General features: G+C 40.0%; 1 protein-coding gene across 1 annotated transcript in view; it reads right to left on the bottom strand.

The window, feature by feature from the left end:
• Positions 1 to 21920, bottom strand: part of LOC111245932 (uncharacterized) — a 34344-nt gene that overhangs the window by 10989 nt on the left and 1435 nt on the right. Inside the window, exons 2-8 of the mRNA XM_022794946.2 lie at positions 20837 to 20932; positions 16817 to 16933; positions 16514 to 16609; positions 14995 to 15087; positions 11606 to 11722; positions 10926 to 11030; positions 726 to 4044 (exon numbers count right to left, since the gene is read on the bottom strand). Of these exons, the coding sequence (XP_022650681.2) occupies positions 726 to 4044; positions 10926 to 11030; positions 11606 to 11722; positions 14995 to 15087; positions 16514 to 16609; positions 16817 to 16933; positions 20837 to 20932 (3943 nt within the window). The remainder of the gene's footprint in view (positions 1 to 725; positions 4045 to 10925; positions 11031 to 11605; positions 11723 to 14994; positions 15088 to 16513; positions 16610 to 16816; positions 16934 to 20836; positions 20933 to 21920) is intronic.

Raw genomic sequence — 21920 nt, 5'->3', positions numbered from 1 at the left:
TTTGAGTAAAGTAATATTTACATAAAGCATATCACCAGTTCGCCTCCTTGATGCGCGCAAGTTACTGAGGCCCCTAAATGCGGGTATTGGAGTATAAGTTTCTCGATTCCAATCCCAGTTTTAGCTGCTCTATGCAATCTTGCATTGCGATCAACTGTTCGTAGTGCGTTACCATTTGTGACATCATTTATCCAAATGTGTTAAGGGATTTTCAACCATCGTTTGAGATATTGGAATAGATAAATCCTTTACATTTATTCAACTATAATACTACTTTACACCGGAACTTACCCGGTACTGCCAATAAACTGGGCTTCTCAATCTGTGGCAGCTAGTTTGAAGATTAAGTTCGATGTACGTCATACGTATTATCATCAGTATCAAAGCTATTCTCGAGTAGTTTCTTGCTAATGTATTGACATACTACATCAACATATATTTTACCTACTGCAAATCTTCATTTTATTCAAAAGTTAAATTAGTATCACTGCAGAAATTGTGTATCGCTAGTGTCTAGGCAAATATAATCAAGTGAAACGTGGACTCCATTACGCGGCCATCTGCCATGAATTTTTTACGCGAGAACTGAGAAATACTTGGGTAACAGAAAGAAATTACACGGAAGAAATTTTAATCTAGAACTAGAACGATGTTTGTTAGTTCGATAAAGCTGTTTTGTCGTTTACTATTTAAGTAAGTTAGATTATAAAGGACCCAGGACATACCAGTGTCTTCTTTTGAGGTTCGTTGCGTTGCTAACTCGTGGATATTGCCGGTAGCTACAGTGCGTAAGACTCGATCTCTAAGTGGTGTTCCCTGAAAGCCTGTTTTTGATAATTTTCTCTGGGAACTTTTTATATGCCTGGTTTCTTGAGAGCTTCCCTTGGGTGACGTTCCTTGAGAACGTACTTGAAGCGGAGTTCTCACAGACTTCGCCTTAGTCAAAGGCCCTTGAGGGCTCTTACGAGGATTCTCATTTAAGTGAGTAACGGTTTCCTGAACACCTGCTTCCAGTGGGATTTTCGAGTAGTCTCTCATAGCAGAACATTTTTGCATAGTTATCTCTGCTGGAATTCCCGAGGAATTGCCCTTGCTTAAGGCTGGTGGACCAATTTTGCCAGCCAAAGCTCTCAGAGAATCACCTACAAACAAAGCTTCATGAGAAGCCTCTCCAGCTATGGGTTCTTGTACACCCTCTTTAATTAGCATTTCTTGTAACAAATCCCTGGTTTGATCTTCGGCTTTACTCTTTGTTGAAATGGAAATAACGTCTACTAGTTTCTCCAGAGCTCTTAGGTACCTTTGCCTTTCTGTATAACTGGCTTTACTGCTTCGTGAAGCAGGACCGTCTGATTGTGCGGAATTCAATCGCACTCCACTATCGTCTCCCACTTTTGAATCTGCAATATCTTTGTTGGAATGTTGTGATGGAATGATGGATTGGCCTGGGACAGGAGATGCATTTGATTCGGGAAACTTTAATGGCGTCTTTGAAGCTGTACGGACCTGTTTATCCTCCGAAAGCTGTACTGATTTCGGCATTGATTTAGAAAAACGAGACGATTTTGCGTGTTTTTCTGGAGTTCCAGCATTATATTTAGCACCGGACTGATGACTTTGTCCCAGTTCTAGCATCCCGCTGCATGGCGCTTCTCCACGTTCTGCTGTCAAAGCGGTGCGTAAAGCTGGCGCTATTTGGCCTTCCTTTTGGTCATGCAGCTTCACGGGCGGCGACTTCCCTCCACCGTTTGGAGCTTGCTTAGAGGGTGACAATTTGGCTGATGTCAAAGGCGAGCGCTTAGGCTGTAAATTCTTTTCCGCAGAATTGCTTCCACCCTCAAGATTCCCAGACGATTGCATACTTCCGCGCGCATCGTCGCTCAGTGCTTGATTTTTTTGCGATTGAGTTTTCTTAGAAAACCATTTTTTTAAACTAATTTTGAAGCTTCCAGAGGAAGCCCTACTGCCCTTGATATCCTGGGAATCAGATTCGGCAGGTTTAGAAAGCTTAGATCCCTTACTGATTTTCTTGGAGAAGCTAAATATTCCCTTTTTAGAGTTTTTCGACTCTATCTTGTTTTGTGAGATCATCGGCCTTTCTAACAGTGCATTGGTGGTTTTAGAATATCTGTCGTTGGAGACTGGAATCTTCTCGTTTGACGTTTGGCTCGATTTTCCTGCCCTAGATCTTCTCGCTTGCGACTTTTTAGATTGTTTACAAGTTCTTCTATCTCTTCGGTGTTTGCAAATATTTTCATTTTTTGAGTATTTACAAGCTCTCTTATTTTTTGAATGTTTGCAGTGCCTTTTACTTTTTAAATAGCTACAGATTTCGCCATTTTTTAAATGTTTACAAGATCTATTACTTTTTGAATATTTGCAGTCCCTGTTTTCTTTTAGACCCGTTAGATCACGCCTTACTATAGAGGCATCAGACCGTTTCATAGACAATAGGCGGCTTTTTGAAGCTTTATCAGATCTTTCCCTTGAACTGAACGTCGATTTATCCTTGTTTCGAACCACTTTGAAAGACCCTCCTCTTCCCATAGTAATTTTATCCTTACCACGGTGATTTGGCTCGGCATCCGTCAAAGCGTTGGTCTTAAAGTCAGCTAAATTAGAACATTTCACGTCTTGCTCCTCCAAGAGTTGTCTGCATCCAACGTCCTCTGTTTTGAATAAAACGGGGAGTGTGTGACCTTTGTTTGGGTCTTCCAACTGTTTCGCACTAGGTTTACGATTTTGATATGGCATTGGGAAACTTTTTGGATGATTTACTTTGTCATTGGAGTCCCAAGGTAATTTCAAAACTAAAGCTGCCTTGGGGCTTTTTAGTTGAGCCGGCGACTGCTGACTCGCCTTTGTCAACCGTGGACCCTCAAGGGACTTTACATGGTTGTTAATTTGGTGGGACGCTTTCTTCTTGGGCCTTTCTGAGTTTGAGTATTCATGCCTCACATTACGTGTTTCCAGAATTGTTGAACTTTTAGAAATGTTGCTGCCATAGTGAAAAGGCTTATCATTTGACAACAAACACCTGCCAATTATGGTCGCCCCACTGTTTGCCGTTATATCTCTGCTGATATAACGCTCGCTGGAAACGCTTATTGCTGGCGTGGTGTTTGGCAACTCCGGTCTTTCCGACGTTGTCGTTGATGATTTCATGCTTGCAACGCTAAGATTCGAAAGATCTCTCAACCTACTGATACTTGCGGTAGATACGCTGGTTTTGTTTTCCATACTGTCAAGCTCACTTGTTAATCTATCCATCAGTTCACTGCTCGAGATATCTTTCTTGTTTTTTTGAAGAATGTCACTGAGGAGTTCCGAATCTTGATCGAGGGAATCTTTTTTGAAGGGATAAATGCCTTTCGACCCTTTAAAACTTTTCCGCTGCCTTCGAACTTGTTTTTCGCAAGAAAATATCAATGTGCCTGCTCCTGATACCCGTGTAACTGGCACTCTCTTATAAAAGCTGGTATTCCCATTCGAAACGCTACTCGATAATACTGCAGTTTTACGTGTACTGTCGAAATCGGCAGCTTGGCTTACCAAATTTGGTTTAGGCATAGTGCTAGTTGTGGGATCTTTACTACTATGGGTATTAATAGTCTCATGAGTATCTCTCATCCTTTTAAAACTGTCGTTCAAGTCGCTGCTTGACATTTCATCCGGAATTAGCTCTGAAGTAACTTCCTCAATTAAGTTGACAACTTTTTTTGTGGTTGTAGACGTGGTAGAAACAGAGGTTGTAATAACAGTCATCGCCATAGGCTTTGCCGTGCCTTGAAGTGGTTTTGCTGTAGAATGTGCAAATGAGTGAACACCAGTCGTATGAATTGAGGAGGCATCGTTGCTATGTGACACGTCGACAGGTTCGGTTGTCTGGTTAAGGTCCATTTGTTCCTGAACTAATCTCGACCTCTTCATTGTGGACGCATTTTTTCCCTGTACACTTTCAGCACTACTTCTTTTTCCAGTTCTATATTTACGAGGCGGATCCTTAGGTTGACTGGGAAATATGGCACGATTCTGAGACTCGATCTGCCGTTAATAATGACAATCACTGTTAGTATAGTGCACCGAGGCATAACGCTAATTTAAAAAAAAATCATGGCCCTTTTGTGATAGATTCAAAAAGTACACAGGATTATTGTAGTAGCTGCTTAGAAATCTGTAACATTACATCGACACCGAACCCACTAACGGTTTTTCCGGAAACCCTGGGGATCTTGATAATTCAGTACAAAATAATGCAGAGACACTTTTCCTAGTTTAGCTAGCCAAATATAAGATTGCGACATTTGTTTCTTTGCCCTTAGTCCAAGCCAAGGATTTCAAGCAATCATCGAGACTCCGTTTATTTAAAACACTCACACTGTTTTTGCCACCAGGCTTATTCCATGTAACTACTTCATGACTTCGACTACTGCAATTATGGTGCGCCTAAATGCAGAAGTTTTTCGTAGACCGGGTTTCTTTCATGTTAATATATGATAGAACAGTCCCCATTATAGTGCAATGGTAGTTTCCTTGCTTAGGAACATGTGGTAGTCTAGGTTCGAATCCGTGTGTAGACCATCCACTTCGAGCTGGGAGCCAGCTGTTGGAAGTATACTTAAAGGCTAAAATACTGGAAGTAAAACTTGAAACATAGGATAGGACAACAAGGAGTTTTAAGAGTACTTGCGGCCGAGAGAAGGCCTGAGACCCCTTAGAGCAGATACCCTTGCGGTGCAGTTTAGTATAATCCAGTGTCCAAAGGTTGTGCGATAAATCAAAGTCAATAGGAGGCATGTTACCCGAGCATGCGGGCATTGAGACACGCACATTTGCGCATGCCCAAAGGTATCACATCTAAGCTAATTTTCCCGATTGCATATGATTAATGCAATGATTCTATTCAGTACTTTCGTGCTCATGCGCAATGTTCTGTCGATGACGGCAATCATACAACATAGATTATTCCGTAAATGCTTAGTTGTTTGTTCTTTGTTCTTGTTCGTCTTTCACGAGAATCTACTATGGATAATACCTGTACGTAAATCTTTTCTCATGCAACACAGACACAGTCCCCTAAATTGGGCATACATACGCACGCAATATCTCGTGTTGCAACGCTCAATTAAATAGTAGTATGATTTTGGTTAACCTGAAAGATATCGATTTATAAAAGTTTACTGGCGTATCATCCGAATGCTAAAATTATTTGAACAAAGTTAAAAACATCACCAGAAAGTGAGTCCGTTAAGTTTTTATCCAAACCACATTACCCTTCATATAGTACAAGAAGCGCCTGACGAATGTTGCAGCGCTAGCCCAGCGTTTAAGCATAGTCTATCCTGTTTCTTTCTTTGACCTAACGAAGTGTTTAAAATGCGTAGTTTCCATTTTTCAAACGTTGTGGATAATAAAAAGGAAGCGATGGAGACTGTGCGATAAAAGGAACCGGCAGTTGTATTTGACAGGAACAAGAATAACAGGAAAAGATGTCTGGGATGTGTAGATTCCGAGCAAATGTGTTCTTTCACTTCGAGAAGCGCCAGAAACCAGCAAGTACTAAAACTCGGAAAAAGAAAAAGAAAAACGAATATTCTGAAAATTGCACTGCAACAATACCGTAATTGTTACTTGCATCGTTGTAAGTGCGGGTCCCGAAATCTATCCCACTGATATTATTGCTTTTCAGGCGCTGATGTTATTGAAGGCTAGAACTGATTAATGATGAAATGTAAAAAGCATTCCAGCAATGCAATTTGGCATATCCAAAAGATATGGCATCCGTGGAGCTTCGAGGCTTCAGTGAAGTATCAGGCAGGAGTCAGTAGACAACAGTTTCGCCGATTTCGATCTGATCTACAAATATACCGATAACTATGATAATATTCCTATTCTAAAAGCGTTATCGACATCAACCGCGCAAAGTTTACAGCAGCGCTATAACAACTTCGGTCCCTTACACAGATCGCAATTTTGCTCAAAGGGACAAAACATTTTTAACGACGGCATGAAATTCGATTTCTTTACGACATTAACAACAAGAAAATTCACCCGCCAAATTCAAACGTCGATTCTCTGGACACTCATGTTCTCGTACGAGACTTTCAAATCATCGACGTACAAATTAAACGTTATGAGCTTCTTACCGATGACACTCTCAAAAGCGTCAATGATACCTATTGACTGTACATATATTTCCAATCAAAAGAAATATTCTTATCAACGCCTTTGTAAAGACAAATTTTCCAAAATATTTGAAGTCGTGTAACAAAGCTATTTTCAAGTCTAAAGACCACCACAATTACAAAAACCATTTTCGTTATATATATATATATATATATATATATATATATATACAACCAAGCGTAGACATCAAGCTATAGACCTTCTGACAGTGTTTTTTACATTTTGCTTCTTCTTAAATCTTTCGAACAAATGTTTAATTAGTTGGTCACGCAAAACGATGCTCTTTTGTATTTGATTTTACCTTTCTTTACAAATATAAAGGGCATTTTGTTCTCGTTTTAGAAGAAAGAGATAGTATGAGTTTTGTTTAAACTACCGATTCTTCTGCTCGGACAGATAGTCGATGGTGCTATCAAAATCGTCAGTACAATGTACAGGAACCAATGTATCGTTTGTCAATGTATCGAAACATAAGACTCTGTTATTTGCCAGTAACGCAGCGGGAAGTCTGCACAATCTTCTTGTTCGGTTCAAAGGCCTTTGAATCAATCCTAGTTCAGACCGGGTTACGGAGCACCTGTTTAAAACTCAATATTAAAACTAGAATGGCCTGAAGCCACTTTAGCATGTATGTCTTTAACACAAATAAGAATTTTTTTGTACTAGCCTTTACAAGTTAACTAAAGGTAAAGTAGGATAAAGCACGTAAAGAAATTGCATTATGGCTTATTTTTTTTTACAAATAGATTTAGAATACTTATCAAAACGATATGGGGATACCACCAATGGATATGTGAAGGTTAGGTCATATAATAAAGAGCTTGTCACCTATTACATTTAATCTGGTTTGTTTAGCCCATAAGAGTTGAAATGATTTTTATTTCAATATTAAGAACAAAGCAATTGATTTAAGTAACCTACGATTTAATATGATACGTCCGAGTCTGCCTAATTCAATAACACTTTGCATATGTATAGCTGCGGCATAGGTATACGGGGCCTTTTTGGCTGGCAAATAAAGATTGGCAGTTTTATTATAACATAATCTAAGCAACCAGCCAAAATGAGACGAATTGTAGACGATTGTAAAAATGTTCCTTATCTTAAATAAAGAGGCTATCCAGATAACGAAATTGGCACGATAATGAGGATAGCACTGAGATAGACTAGAAGCAACTTGCGTTTAGTTATTGACGGTCCCTTCATTGTTGTGCGTAGTATTTTCATGGTGACCAGGAACTCCATAGATTCCAGACGGTCTGTATGGCGAACGTCTCAAGGGATGCCGAACACCGCTGTCATCGTCGGCCTTGCGATGCCTGTTAATAGAGCCCATTTTGCCCATAAGTCGAATTTTATGCTCGGCCGTGATAGGACACACGCCGGCTGTCCTCGAAATACTGAAAATAGACCGGATTGCATCGTTTTGAATGTCCCTTCAAGGTGTGCCCTTTAAAATATCGAATATTTGTTGTGGCAGGTTAGTTAACCAAGCTACGACGCAATAGGAAACACCGCGAAAAACCTGACCTGCATCATTAATGGAAACCTACGCTTTCACGAGACTAATCGATTGTACTAGTGTGGATAGTGATGCTAATGAACGACAGCGTTACACTCTTTTTTTAGTGTAAGAAGTTTCGGTACATGGATGGTATAACCGCTGCATCAGCCATCTAGGGCGTTCTTTATAGAAGAACGCATAAGACGAAGTGACTGATGTCTGATCCCCATACTGCTGTTCAAGCCATCAACGAGACGAGGAAGACTTTAGAAGTCTAAAGGAAACCTTTTGATAAAATCAATGAATGACACTGCCAGAATCGACGCCTACGACGACGTCTAAAGCATACACATTTAAGAGGTTATGCCGAGACAGTTTCGACCTGGTACCACAGAAAGGCACAATATTTGTATCGAAAACTGGATTTCTTGTACCATATGGTAACTTGAAATACCGTATTTGGACTTTGCATATAGCTGATGTGGAAAATTTATGAGCGTTCACTCGGAAGCGCCTAGGAGAACGTTGGGCTAAATTGACGGCTTAATCTAAAAACATAAGCGTACTCTTCGCTATAGTACAAAGGGAGTCGTGAATAAATAAAAATGAAATGGAAAATTTGTCTTGTCATATCTCTTTTGCGTGCCACGATCCAGCAACTCGAATTGTCGATCCAGCAGCTGTTCGATTCGAAGTTCAGTTCCAAAGCAGACACACCCAGCCTCATAGCCGACGGTAGGGTATGTAATAACTAAAATTAAGCTAACCGTATTCGGGTTAGTAGAAGTATGATTAACCTGGGGTAAGCTTAGCTGAGCGGCGTTAAATAGTAATGGACGTATTTAACTGCGTCTTCCTCAAGTGCAGTAGAACGCCTTCACATCATACCAATTTATGCAACCGATTTCATAACTCTTGCGCGTTCTTACTTTATTAGAATTTAATGCATCCAGTATCTAAAAACCTGTCAAGGTTCAGCGTATTCTACCACATAAATGGAAAGCAATGTGTCAAAGTCAAGGTTTGACTGTTCCGGTCACCCTCCTGAGATGATACGCGTATTCACGTAGATAAGGCCACTTTAAGTACAAGGTTTTGCATTTATTTACCACTGGATGAGGTGCAGAGGTTCCAGCCGCTCGGCTAGTATATCGGTAAGTGGATCGTGACTTACCTTCAGCGAAAATCTTAACACATCGCTCTATTAACAATCAGGTGCGCTTGTATTACTCTTAGGTCTTGAAAAAATGGCCATCTCCTCTAAGAGCTGCATCAGATCTACATCTCAAACTGTCAGTAGGTCATATGGCCAAAGGTGTTTACTGACCTAATCGTAGTTCTAATTCACATGCGAAATTAGGTTTGCCGTGATCTTTAGAATTATATTATACGATTCCGTGTGATAGAAAAACACTACACAGACGTATGTATCATTTTACCTGTCCTTTAATCTATTTGATCAAATCTTTGCTCTCGAAGTAAATACAGGAGCTAATTTTGAGATTACGATCATATATAGTTCACATCACACTTACGAATGATCACACTGATGAATTATGTTTCCAGGGGGAACAAAATCCATGCCTAGACTAGTACAGAACGTTGGCTTTTTTTCTGCAGCGTATGCAAATGGTATTAAGTAAACCACATCCAATACACAATCTACGCCTATGTAGTCTTTAAAAATACTAGTCTCAGGTTGATAAATAGGAATCAACATCTTTGCATCTTTACCACGCGGTCATCCATATAATCCAACAAATTTTTTTCTTCTATGAGCTTTCGTAAGGTTGTGATTATTCTGTGCTTACCGCTCGAATCTATTTTAGATATTTTAGATTTAGAAGTGAAAAAACATTATTGAACTAAACTTAAGAATACTGTACGATGTTGAATAATAATAGTAGGTTCGGAATTTAGCCCAAGTATATGCCAACCGAGGCTTTTTTTCGTAGGTAAACATAACGCTAAGAAACTCCCTTGCAAAAAATAACGCATGAGATTGATGAATACCATACTTCTATGTAGTTTTCTTCCGCACGTTGTTTGCCAGATGCTTGCCTACCAGAATATACGTAGCTTCATGCTGCATCTGCTGACCAGAAACAACAAAACAACTGTTGTCTCCTTTCTTAGAATAACATGGTTCTCATATTCGACTTAAGAACTCGCGTCACACCCAGCTAATTTCACTAAAATGCATTTGTGTAACATGCATCAACGTTATTTCTGGAGTTCACAATAAGACAAATGTGTTACGAATGTCAGCCAATTCTGTCTTTTTAAGCGCGCAAAAACAATTTGCAAGCAGAAATCAGAGAATATTGTTGAAGGACCCAGATTTTGTGCTTCTGTTTAACTGAAAAACGGACAGTCTAACAGTGTGTCATTAAGAAAAAACATTGCTGAACAAACAAAAACACGCTGAAAATTAGGTCTGTAAAAATGTTTAATTTAGTTGTGTTATTATTAAAATGTTTATCGGTGTGTTATCAATGTTGTCAGTTAATGCTTTTAGTACAAAGAGGCCTAATATGGTCCTATTTGACGTTTTCTAAAACATCTATACTCGTATATCTGTTTAAACTGGACGCTTGTGAATTTTTCCTCGCACTTCCTCGGCTTGGAAAACTACAATCACTGATTGAGCAACCGGCCCTTGATTCTTGCGGAGCTGTACCTTTCGATCTATTATTCTACACTCAGTAAGATAAAAATTAGAGCCAGGTCCCGGCTATTGGTGAGCAGTAATGCTGCGAGTTTTCATATCTAAGAATACATGAAAACCTCTGCGGTTTGATGAGCGTTGTTTTTACGTGAGATCCTTTATCTGTTCTCCAGATGTTCCAGTAAGGATATAATGGCTACATATAGATGTCAATACCGTTCGACGGTTATTTCCTTAGTTTCCAACAGCCCAGGATACACGACCTACTTCATGTCAAGCAACGAACCATTTCTTCTAGCTGAACCTTAACGAGAACTTACTTTGCCTAAAATCACAACAATCTAATATAAACTACTATGTGTACTATGTCTAAGCATAGCTTATATTTGTACTCCCGCATATGGATAAACCTCGCAACCTCACTTAACATTGTATATGCACCTAAGCCCTCATTCAAGAGGGCTTCTTCGCGTTCGAGAGACCGCTGGTCCCAAATAAAATTATTGGCTAATATAGTAAGAGCAATATTTCGGCGATTGTACTGTACAAGTTAACATGTTTACATACCTTCAGAGCCGTGGACGGCTGAGAACTGACTCGAAACAATTTGACTGACTGCGTAATAGTGCGCGTCTCATGTAATTCTCGATCGCAGTCTTCAGATGGTACGCCCTAATTAGAAGTCACCGCACCGTCAAATTATATTACAAAAAACAGGGGCTAAATGATCACCGAGTAGATAGGCTCTTTGAGGTTCCAGTGGTGTAGGTAATTGAAGTGTAAAATTTTATAAAAGCAGTTGAAATTTTCATAAGCGTTTTAGAACCAGAGCGAGAAATTTATTTTGTTACTCGCATGTACAATGCTAAACATATACAAAGAAGATGACGTTTGCTTACGCAGGCAAACTAGTCTTGAAATGTCCATTAGTTTTGGCCTGTATAAAGCACGTGTATTGCCGAAGCTAAGTCGATGCGGAGATGTGTGTGGTTACCCCGTTCTCCTTATTTTTTCCTTTTATTTGCTGTGGCATCACATTATACGTATTTGATTACCGAGGCTCTTTACATATTAGTCACAGTTTGCATACATAGCTATAACCCTGGCTACATTATGATAACATAGTCGACAGAAGAAAGAGGACGTCGTGGTCATTTTTTATCAGCTAAACGCCATATTCAAATATTTTCAAATACGTAAGTATAAAAAAATAGTGGATGCTTACGATCAATGCATCGTCTACGTACATTCGCAGGCGAACGATCCCTTGACGATCGACAGGCCAGTTCTGGTACCTCGGATCGATTTCGGATTGTTTGTCGCGTGACCATTTTTGCGTTCAGCTCTTTCACCGGTTGCCCATCCTGAACAAGTTAAGGCATCTCATAACTTCTTTCCAATGTCGAACCTAAACTATGCGTAGCTCGTAATGTTTGAATATGTGAACTGCAGTTCGCTTGTTTATATATTCATAAGCTAGTGAATACGATAGGCACATTATATACGAATGATCTATGTTGCTATAAGCTGACATTAATATCATGTACTCTTATCAAAGAAACCGCTCAGTGAAGGTACTGCGACGCATGATACAGTGTGCTATCTATGGCACGGTCCAGCACATCCTTTACAGACACGTAGTATATAGCAAATGGAAGCCCAGTGCACCACATTGGGTGTGATGAGACCTACGTATTGCAAAACGCATAACTACGTGCCGGTTAAGGCCTCTTCAGCCTTCATTGGTTGGCTCGCATGTGTAATAAAAGCTTATCTGTTCCATCTTCCTGCCCCATCCACTCCAAAACAAGTAGGAAGAGTGGGCAGCAGCAGATCTGTTACACGTAGCGTTTGACGCACGTATATGATCAACAAAGCAGTACGTAGCGCGCATTAGGAACGCAGACCTGGCTCAGTCGAGCTTCTCCATTTGCACCGATGAGAAACATTCCCACTCTACTTGGAATTCATAGAAAGCTACCGGGACTATTTTAATTTCAAACAGGACAAATCCTTCATAAAGGAAGTTGGAGGGAGTTGGTATAGTCAATCTCGTCATCATCAATCGTCACAATTTTGTCTGTGATGTGCTCTGCAAAGCTCGACCCTTTGTAGCTAAAGCTACACCTGCAGCTGGTCATGTAAAGGCCGTTCTGCCTATATGGAGCGCGTCAAAGGCAGTAAAAATTGCTTCGGCGACGGAACTTTTTGGCCTCCATGTTGTCAATGTTAATCATTTCCCCTTTAGTCCTACTGCATTCATAAATAAAGGGGACTTGCGGTAGCTAGCTTGCTGGACATAGAATAAATTTCTAAAAATACAACATCATCGGCATAAAGTAGCATTTTCACCGTGTTCGGTTGGGTCTTGAACACAATACAAATTATTTAACGCCAAAGCGAAAAGCAACAGACTCCGACTATCTCCCTGTACTACGCCGGTGGATTAGATGAACAGTTCAAGCAGGGCTACCTCACCATCTAAATTTTTTAACATTTCCTGGAATTTTCCTGCAGAATCGTTCGACTCAGATGTAGCATGTTTTGATAGACTTTACATTGTGCAAGCTTGATTTATCGCCGTCGCATCAAATGCCGATTTCAAATCCACGAACATGACTTAAAACGCCTTTTTTGACCGACGTCAAATACAGTGCATCTCCTGTCGCATACTGTAAGGATGGAGCTTCCTAAGCGGAATCCGCGCTGTTCTCTAGGAGTAAGTGGACAAGCTTTCAAGAATCTAGTCAAACGCCGTGTGATAAACAAGAAACTCACAGCAGTAGCTTTCCTTCGTGATCATTCACCTTGACGACAGAACATGAGAGGCCTATTCAACTACTGCTGCAGGCGAATATGTCAGCCGCACTTTTCAAGCCCTCACTGTGGGCCAGATCCCATCCGGTCGCTTCGTCTGATTAAAGCGCAAGACCTCAGACAAGTAGCACTCCGTCTCCAGCGCTTCACACAAGTGTTTAAGCCATACACCAGTGTACGAAAGTGCAGTCTGTGATAAAGTGCTTTATAAGCGCCGCAGAAGCAACAGGGCACGATTCCAAGCTCCCTTCGCGCAGCCATTTACGTGGCTCCCTTTCTATTTCTATTATTAACTTATTTGCTTGTCGCGTAAGGTACAGCCGACTCGAGCATTTTCTCTATCCTACTTTAGGATGTCGTAGAACAACCTCATATCCATATGGCACTTGGTCAGGTCTTTTGCCTGACGCAATACAGCAGAGGTCCGCAGCTGAGGATGTACCACAAGTTGTAAGTAGGCCACATCGTTATTTGTGCGGCGCGGGGTATGCTACAAATCAATCCAGCACGTCGGTCGAAGTGTCAGTGTAAATCTCTCTCGCCTTCACCTTGGAGCAGAATTACGCAGTTAGACTCTCGTTCATGTTCTGTGGAATTGTTCTTCGCTGGAGAAACAGTTCGGAGTCCAGCTGGCGCGTGCCGTCTCAGAGTGCTACCCACGCTTAGTGGACTGTTTCTTCGGATATATCAAGGGTTTTTCCTTTGCAAGTTTGACCCGAATATATCGATGACCGATCTCTCTATATAATCCTCAAACGTAAATGCGGTAATATAGGAGAATAAGTAAGACCCGAAATCGTTGAGCACGTCATGTGGTGTACGCGTGCAGTCGCTCGATTGTTGATCACCGTGTTTAGATCATCAGCAATTAAGGAAACCGCCGACGACCAAAAAGATACAGTACGAGTGATCGTATTAGTTAGTATCGTCATATTTTTGCTATTCGGAGGGCATACGTATGCTGCCATAATACGACATCGACCGCTCTTCAGCACTATTATATCATCCAAGCATCACATTAACTTCCTAGACACTAATAGCCGGGCGTATAAGCAAGGCGAACGACGTCTAAACTCGAACGCTTTTAACTCTCAGGTTTTTGCTAATATGGGCCCAAGATGACAGCAACTATAAAGCCCGAGTTGCTGCCTTTATATTCCACCGCAAACTAATTTCCGTTCGATTCTCTTTATGGTTCATCTCGATTCCGGCTTTGGGACCGACTGTGACTGCCGCAGGCACACGTTATACTATGCTGTAACACACATCTTGATTTTACATATTAGCCAGTGCCTAGATAAGAGGAGCTTCTAGTTTATTTAGGCCGGGAGGCAGGCATTAGTCTCGCCTCCTTGGCATTTTGTCGAGGTCATGTTTTGATAACGGGGTGCAACGATATGAAGCGGTCTTCGTCAGGTTCACGCGAGTCGACCGTAGCCGTCGATCCGCCGCAGGCAGGGACTCGCTCAACGACTGTTTGTGACTCGATTCGCGACTTTCTAGGAAGTTTTATCGTTCTTCTCGGGTTTTTTATGGTTTTGACCGTTAAATAGCTTTTACCCTTCTCTTAAGATACATGCGACTTCTCTAACATTTTTTTTTTGTAAGTACACCGAATATTTCCAATTACTCGTCATTGTGCACGCGTTAACAAGAACACGGTAAAAAAGGTACGTCGTCTTGGGTCGTCGAATTTGCATTTGGTATACGAAAGCGATGATAGACAAATTGATGTAAAATGCGAAAACATTGCTTTAGACAGCGCAATTTAAAGGAACAAGTATGTCAGTGATATTTAGTTTAATTGAATTATATTTACCTCAGAACAATCCTTTAGTAATTGAAAATTTGATTCCTGTCCTTTCGAACTAGTTGGAAGTCTTTTACGATCAGGGTTCCGTAATGAGCCGCCCTAAATAATAGAAAACATGAATCACTAAAAACTCAACGAGTAGTAACATTGCGCACAAAAACAATGTTTTATGTTGACAACCACAGACTCGGACAACAGAGCTCGCTGTAATCTGTGGTTTATTCGAGAAGCTCTCCATAGATCATACTGGAACATTTTTAGTCGCTGAGGGTAGAAGTAGTGTCAACAAATATGGCTTCACCAAAATACTAATTCAAATCCAATTACCTAATGGCAACTGCTCTCTTTGGGGGGGCTTGTTCGCAGATTAAAGAATTTCTTAAGACAGTTCCATCGTATTATTCAGAATCACGACAAAAAGTTCAAAAGAACCTTTTCATTGTAACATTTTCAGTTATTATTTATATGAACAAGTCCTCGAAAGGTATAACATCAAGGACCTGCCCTCAGTAGGAGCCTAACCGGAGTAGGTCTTCCTAAACTTACCAGGGGTTCCTACAACAGACCTATGAAAGTATGGCAAACATATAGACAGCCATTAGCTTTAATAATAATACGTATACATGCTGTTTGCTTTCAGGATTTGGTATACTAGCTGAGCTTATGATGAAATACGATAATGTCACACGATTTAAACAGCACAGCGTTATTACTGGCCCAGTCTCAGCAGTCGAAAGTCTTTCTTTAGCGAACAAAGCAAAGCATTTGAAAATATAAGAACTCGAGCTGGTATAAACGGTATTTGTATTATTCTGTTTATGAAATTTCTTCCTTCGAGGAATTTCCTCTCACTTGAGAGTTCCTCACGCTCCGCTTGAGATTTACGAAAGTTCACTCACGTGATGTTTATAAGCATCACTTATTTTTCAATACTACCATTAATAAATACTAAAAATGAGAGGCTTTGATTAGGCCAACGCCAACATTTGTCTGTTTAACATGATCTATCGAGACAAAGAAGGTTATATAGAAAGTGATTGATACATGTTGAATTGCGTGACGATTTTTAGATTCACAATGGAGTGGCTCAAAAATGTAAATTCCGAGTTCGGATGCGGTGAGGCGGGTTATATTTTTTGGCTATTACAGCAAGTATTGTACTTTGCTAAACCTAAATAGTGTTACCTGCTCAAACACGAACAACGAAAGACAGTTTAGAGACGGAAAAGATTTGAATACTGAGTAAGATTAAGTGGTTTATTTTACAAATTTAAAAAAAAATAAAAAATATTTTTAAAAAGCTTTGAAGTCCTAAAATATCATTTATAATAACAAAGAAAAAACATGTTTCGTATCATATGGAAATATTGTATTATATAGTAGCACTTATATCAATCTAGTACGAATATCGCTTTAAGGCGAACAATGAGGCATGTATGGACAATTTTTATCAATACCATATTTAAACACTTGTCTACAGTCAGCTAATGAGAGGTGCTACAGAAAAGTTTTTCTACGTACATACCTTTACAGGTAGAAGAGAACCCTTTGGTGATCGGGATTGGCCATGGGTAATTTGTGGGGTGTATACAACGGCATTAACATCTTCTAGTTGCCCATCCTAAATAAATTGTACGATTTTAAACACGGCAGAAATATACTATAGCTAATAAACATTAATTAATAACGTAGCAGCGTTTAGTTTTACCACCGTTCGGTTGCTAAGGCATTCATGCAATATGGGAAGACGAGAACGACGGAAGTCAACGTTCTGTGAAGTACATTGCTGACTAGAGAGTGTCAAGTCTTCACGATTGCTTATACGCACCTCAAGCTTTACGACGAAAGGACTTCCTGGTTGTTCGCTATCGAATCTGATGAGCTGTTTCGAATTATTCCGGGAGAGCTCGTGCTTTTCACGATTAAGCTGTCGTGATGATTCGCCCTAATGCTCGACAATCCACATCAAGTAAATTGAAAGGTAAATTACAAAAATGTGTATATATATATATATATACATATATATATATATATAGAGAGAGAGAGAGGGGCGAGAGGAAGAGAGGGGGAATAGTCCGTTTTCGTATCTAAATCATCGTTTACGAGCATCATCACAGTGTAACTATCATAAAATGCACAACGACGCATTGTAAATGTAATAAGCGAAGACACGAGCTTTATGGCTTTATTATCAAAGTATCACATTGTCACCGTCCTGTAGAGTCTGAGTGTAATGAATACAATTTTTTCCAACTTCAAACAACCCATAGATTAGATGATAGCATAATAACGACTCGTAAGAGTCAAGTAAACTTCATACAGGTTTATTTTTCAATGACCTGACTAACATTCCAGTACAGTCAAACGTTATGGGCCAAGGAGACTGATGCTTGCTTAAATCTTTTTTTTGCATAGAGTATCCTACGTTGGAGAGCATCTATGGAAAGAAGCGACTAAGCATCTACTTAGATGCAATTTTGTTCTGTGTTAAAAAACGAAAAAAGCACAAGCATCCAATGCATACTCGGCACGGGCATAGCAGTCCATTACGGAAACCTACGCTAATTGGGGTGCGTCCGGCTAATCAGAGCTAGTTTTTTCATCATTAACAATTTTTCCACCGATCCGTGGTCCGACACTGTCCTCTGCTTGGGAAGGTTTTTGATAAGGGTCAGTTTTTTAGTTTTACATCGATATCTTCTAGAATGTATTTTAATTACGTTGAACTTGCATTTGCATCATCAGTCCATGAAAACTACGGTAACGAAATATCTACGAGAAAGGAGCCAGAAGTACGTTGAAATACATCCCTAAGGCATCTCGGGTTCTTTGGGAGAAGCTGACCTTGAACAATTACGATAGCTACCATTCTGCGATTCTCGCCCTTTTTTGAGTCAATTTTTGAGACACTTTTCTTCGCTCTAATCTCATGTAGCCGTTAGCGCCCCATTACTTCTTCAAAAATTAGGACAATCTGTTAGGAATACATGTTACTCCATTGAGAAAACGGCGAAAGTTATTCGAAAGCATAAATAAACCACTAACCTCTAAAATATTGAATAACTGGATACATCTTGCAAAAAGACCAATAGTGGATGCTTTCAAGTGTCTATTTAGCTGCGGTTCGGCCTAACCTCATACCCACAGCAAAGCAGTACCCAAACCAGGAGTACTCTTCTCCTAACAATCTTACTAGTTGTTCTGAAACGAACCGTTAATTTTTATACATCTCGATATCATATATTGGACATTTCAAAAATAGTGTCCAAGAAAGGAAGCTTCTCGCTATAGTACCATGGAGGTCGAGGCATCATTTGCCTGTCAAACGTGTAAGGTAACATTACAGAAACCACAAAGTGAAATACATGGTTATGTAAACTCTAAAATTTCGGCACAAAAATCAAACGACAGTTAACAATGAAACATACTTGATCCAAATGGAAAAACGTGTTATATGTCTGAAGAAGCGGAAATACATTTTTCGCCTAAATGTCCACTCGTAGCTTTTACACAAAATGCAGCATAAAGGGCATCGCGTGCGGCTCCATTCCGTCACAAATGCTACCTTCACAGATTGCAGTTTGATCCGCGTGCGTGAATGACTATGTAAAAACCATGTCCACTAATTTTGTCTTTCTCTGAGTTCGACATCCAACAAAGGCCAAATTTTATCGGATCGGTCTTCGAAATGCTTCTCACAGAGCGTAATTTTTCCCGAATTCTTCCTTCGTGATTTTTCTATTTCTTATTATATAAGAACGATATATTATCACATGTTCCGACCTATGTAATCAAAAAACATAGCTAAATCCGTTGTCAAATGATTTCGTGGTGCTCAAATGTATGAAACTATGTACATATGTTTGCGACAATGCGGCATGCCTGATGCAGTCAAGGAGCAACGTAGAATTCCAGCGGATGCCGCGCGCGTGAGGCGTTCCATTGAACCTTTATACTATGTACATGAACGTATAGTAAATACTGAGGGACGACACATCAGAACGGGACCATTAAACTTTATGAGATGTATATATCTTGCACGCCACATTGTGATAACTTTAGCTGTAGAAGCACCTTTATTATTTGGCAAAGATGGTACATTTCTCGAATGATAAATAAATAAATTCAAATTTAATTTTAGAGATTTAAATCACGATGATGCTCTTCGGGTTGTAAAATATTTTCTATATATTCCTGGGGGAGCCTACAATTTAACTTCTGTTAAGTTGAGCAGACATAGCGATTTCTTATTGCACATGGTGATGACGATGATACTAATATTACGCCACAAAGCAGATCCATAGTGGCTGTACATTTGGTTCATATACGAGAATAAAGGTCAAATCCTGGTTTCTCTAAATGGGTTGAATATGTTGCGGCGCTCCGGTCTGACAGCGACCATCGACGCTACCCCATTGGTGATCCAAAGTAGGTGAGATGTAGCACAGCTTTCTAGCTCTTTGCACTATAACGCAGCTCAGTTACTGCTACCGTTCTCAAAATCTTGAAATGTAGCCTAGGTACCACAACCCAGTAGGACTGAAGCTAAGAAGAGCACAGCATAGGTCCGGAAAACACAAGGCTTTATCAAAATTACAGATAAAAAGAATTCACGGAGCCTGCCGTTTGTGCATTCGGCGAAAAAAACGTGCCAACAGCATCGGGTCTATGGGGTCACCTGGAGTCGTTTATAAATATACTTGACATCTCGGCCTGCACTCACCCTATGTACCGCTAGATTTGTCGAAAAATTCGGAACTGCTGCTCAGACCGCGTATTCAAACTGGGGCGAGTGCTGAGCTCAAGTTTAACGGCTATCTCGTGCACGGAAATATACGCTTGAATGTTTAGTGAAAAATCCCAATGGGCCTTTTTAAGCACCTGTTGTAATCAGTCAGGGCCGCTGCTGACAAGCGCATGCCTTCAGGTGCAAACGTCTGTGGAGCCCCTTTTGCTGGCTTGTTAAAACACCCGTTGGTTTTGGGGCCTATTTTTCAATTCTTGCTGTGCCTGAATCATTTTTTTGTCCTTATTGCATTTTAGCTGGTACGGAAAACGAATCAGAATTTTTCTTAGATTACTGGTGGGAAACTGCTCGCCCTATCGTTGATTATTGTAACTAAACGAAAAATTGGGAACCTATACCTTTTTAGATGCAGGTAATGATTTGGGGTCTCAGACTTACAAAAGGCTTGAAATCCCCAAAATAGTTCCCTTACAACTGCTCTACATGACTAACAAAAGCGACCTCTATTGTTACTTTTTCGTGTTGAATGTAGCAAAAGAAAAACGCGTTATGTATCTTCCTCATATCCAAAGAAGTGCGGTGTAAGAAATTGGAAATACAGATCAGTGTTCCCGGCTTCAATAAAATCTATTTTTTTTTTCTTTACAGCGCTCCAGTAAACCAGCGCCGATGCAATGATGGATGTCGTCAGCCATTGCTCGTTGTACAGAATAATTCAGCAGCCACGAACATCAGGCAACGTGTCTTCTACTGACCTGCCGTCACCACACAGTCCGCTATTCGTTGTCAATTATGTATCAAGCTCTATTTTCAAGGTTCAAATCAGACTCTGGGGCGTGCATCCGCTACGTTAACCCGAATATTTGACGTGTGATTATAATATGAGTAACTTCTGTTAAAGTAATTTCACCAATGAACTTTTTTTATCTTTTAATTTGCAACACGGATATTAAACTGATTAATGCACAAAACTTAATTGTTAATTCCGACGCTATGCTAAATGTGATGAAGCATTTTCTACTGCTTATCGATCCATATCATATTTACATACCTCTGGATACATATTGAGGAAAGTCTTCACTATCAAATAAATGTACATACCTTCTCAGACAGATGGGGATTCTTTTTGAACTCAGGCGCCTTGTATCGATTCGGGATGGTTTGTGACGTACGCGTTTCTGGATTAAGATATTTCTGCTGACCATTCCGAATAAATTGTACTAAATTGTTTTAAATGCCCGAGGCGAACAGCAATTATTTTATCAGAACAATATAGCGGTGCTTTAATAACTGTTAGCACTGTATACCAGTACGCTAAATGACGAACTCAACGAAAAACAACACGAGTACATTACCATTATGAATGGCAAGTATTAATCAGCGAATTTACCTTTATACCACGAACGAAAAGGCCCTTTGATATCTGTGGATCTAATTCGAATCGTTGCGTGCTTTTAGAAAGCTTGCTTGAAGCAGGTCTTCTTCGCTGATCTAAATGATGACATTTTTCATACCAATCGCACGTTATAATCTAGATATACAGAAAAATCAAACTATAAAAATCTATCTCTTCTGTCAGACCTTACTTCAACTGATCCATAGTTTTAGCCTTTATTTTCAAATATGACGGTTCTCCGGCTAAAAAAGTAACCACTAAAAAGTTGAGGATTGGTATGTTGGTGTATAAACTTATAATAATGTCATGAATTTACGTACCTCTGAAACGAGAATGTTACTTTTCATTAAGCTGGAGTGCTTTCTGAATTATTCTACTGGTTTCGCCGTAGCTGGCTGTTTACATATTTTCTGAAGAGTATCATTTCGTCATTCACTTTGAATAAATTATTAACAAATTTACCATAATATTTGTTCGTACTCATAGGAGAACTAAAGTAGCAACGAATTGGAAACCCACAAATGTTCGTAATTATAGGCGCTTGAATAGAGACTAGTGCGTGGTGTTATGAATCCTAAAAGTCCTAACGTGTTCGCCATCCCTATACTTTGTCTGGTTTAATGTTGCGTCGACGGCACATCGACCGCTGGCTGGCATAGATTTTAACAAGATCAACACCGATCGTAGGCGGCGTTACCCCATTGCTTGTCACCGAAGGCTTTGTCGTCTGCTTCTTCTGGCGGTGAGAGAGGGATGATTCCCTCGCAAGATACGGACGCCGCGTAACAT

Source organism: Varroa destructor, unplaced genomic scaffold (assembly GCF_002443255.2).
Source record: "Varroa destructor unplaced genomic scaffold, Vdes_3.0 BEIS01000002.1, whole genome shotgun sequence".
Taxonomy (NCBI): Eukaryota; Metazoa; Arthropoda; class Arachnida; order Mesostigmata; family Varroidae; genus Varroa; species Varroa destructor.
Note: the sequence above shows the minus strand (reverse complement) of the source record. Positions and strands in the feature narration are given on the sequence as shown.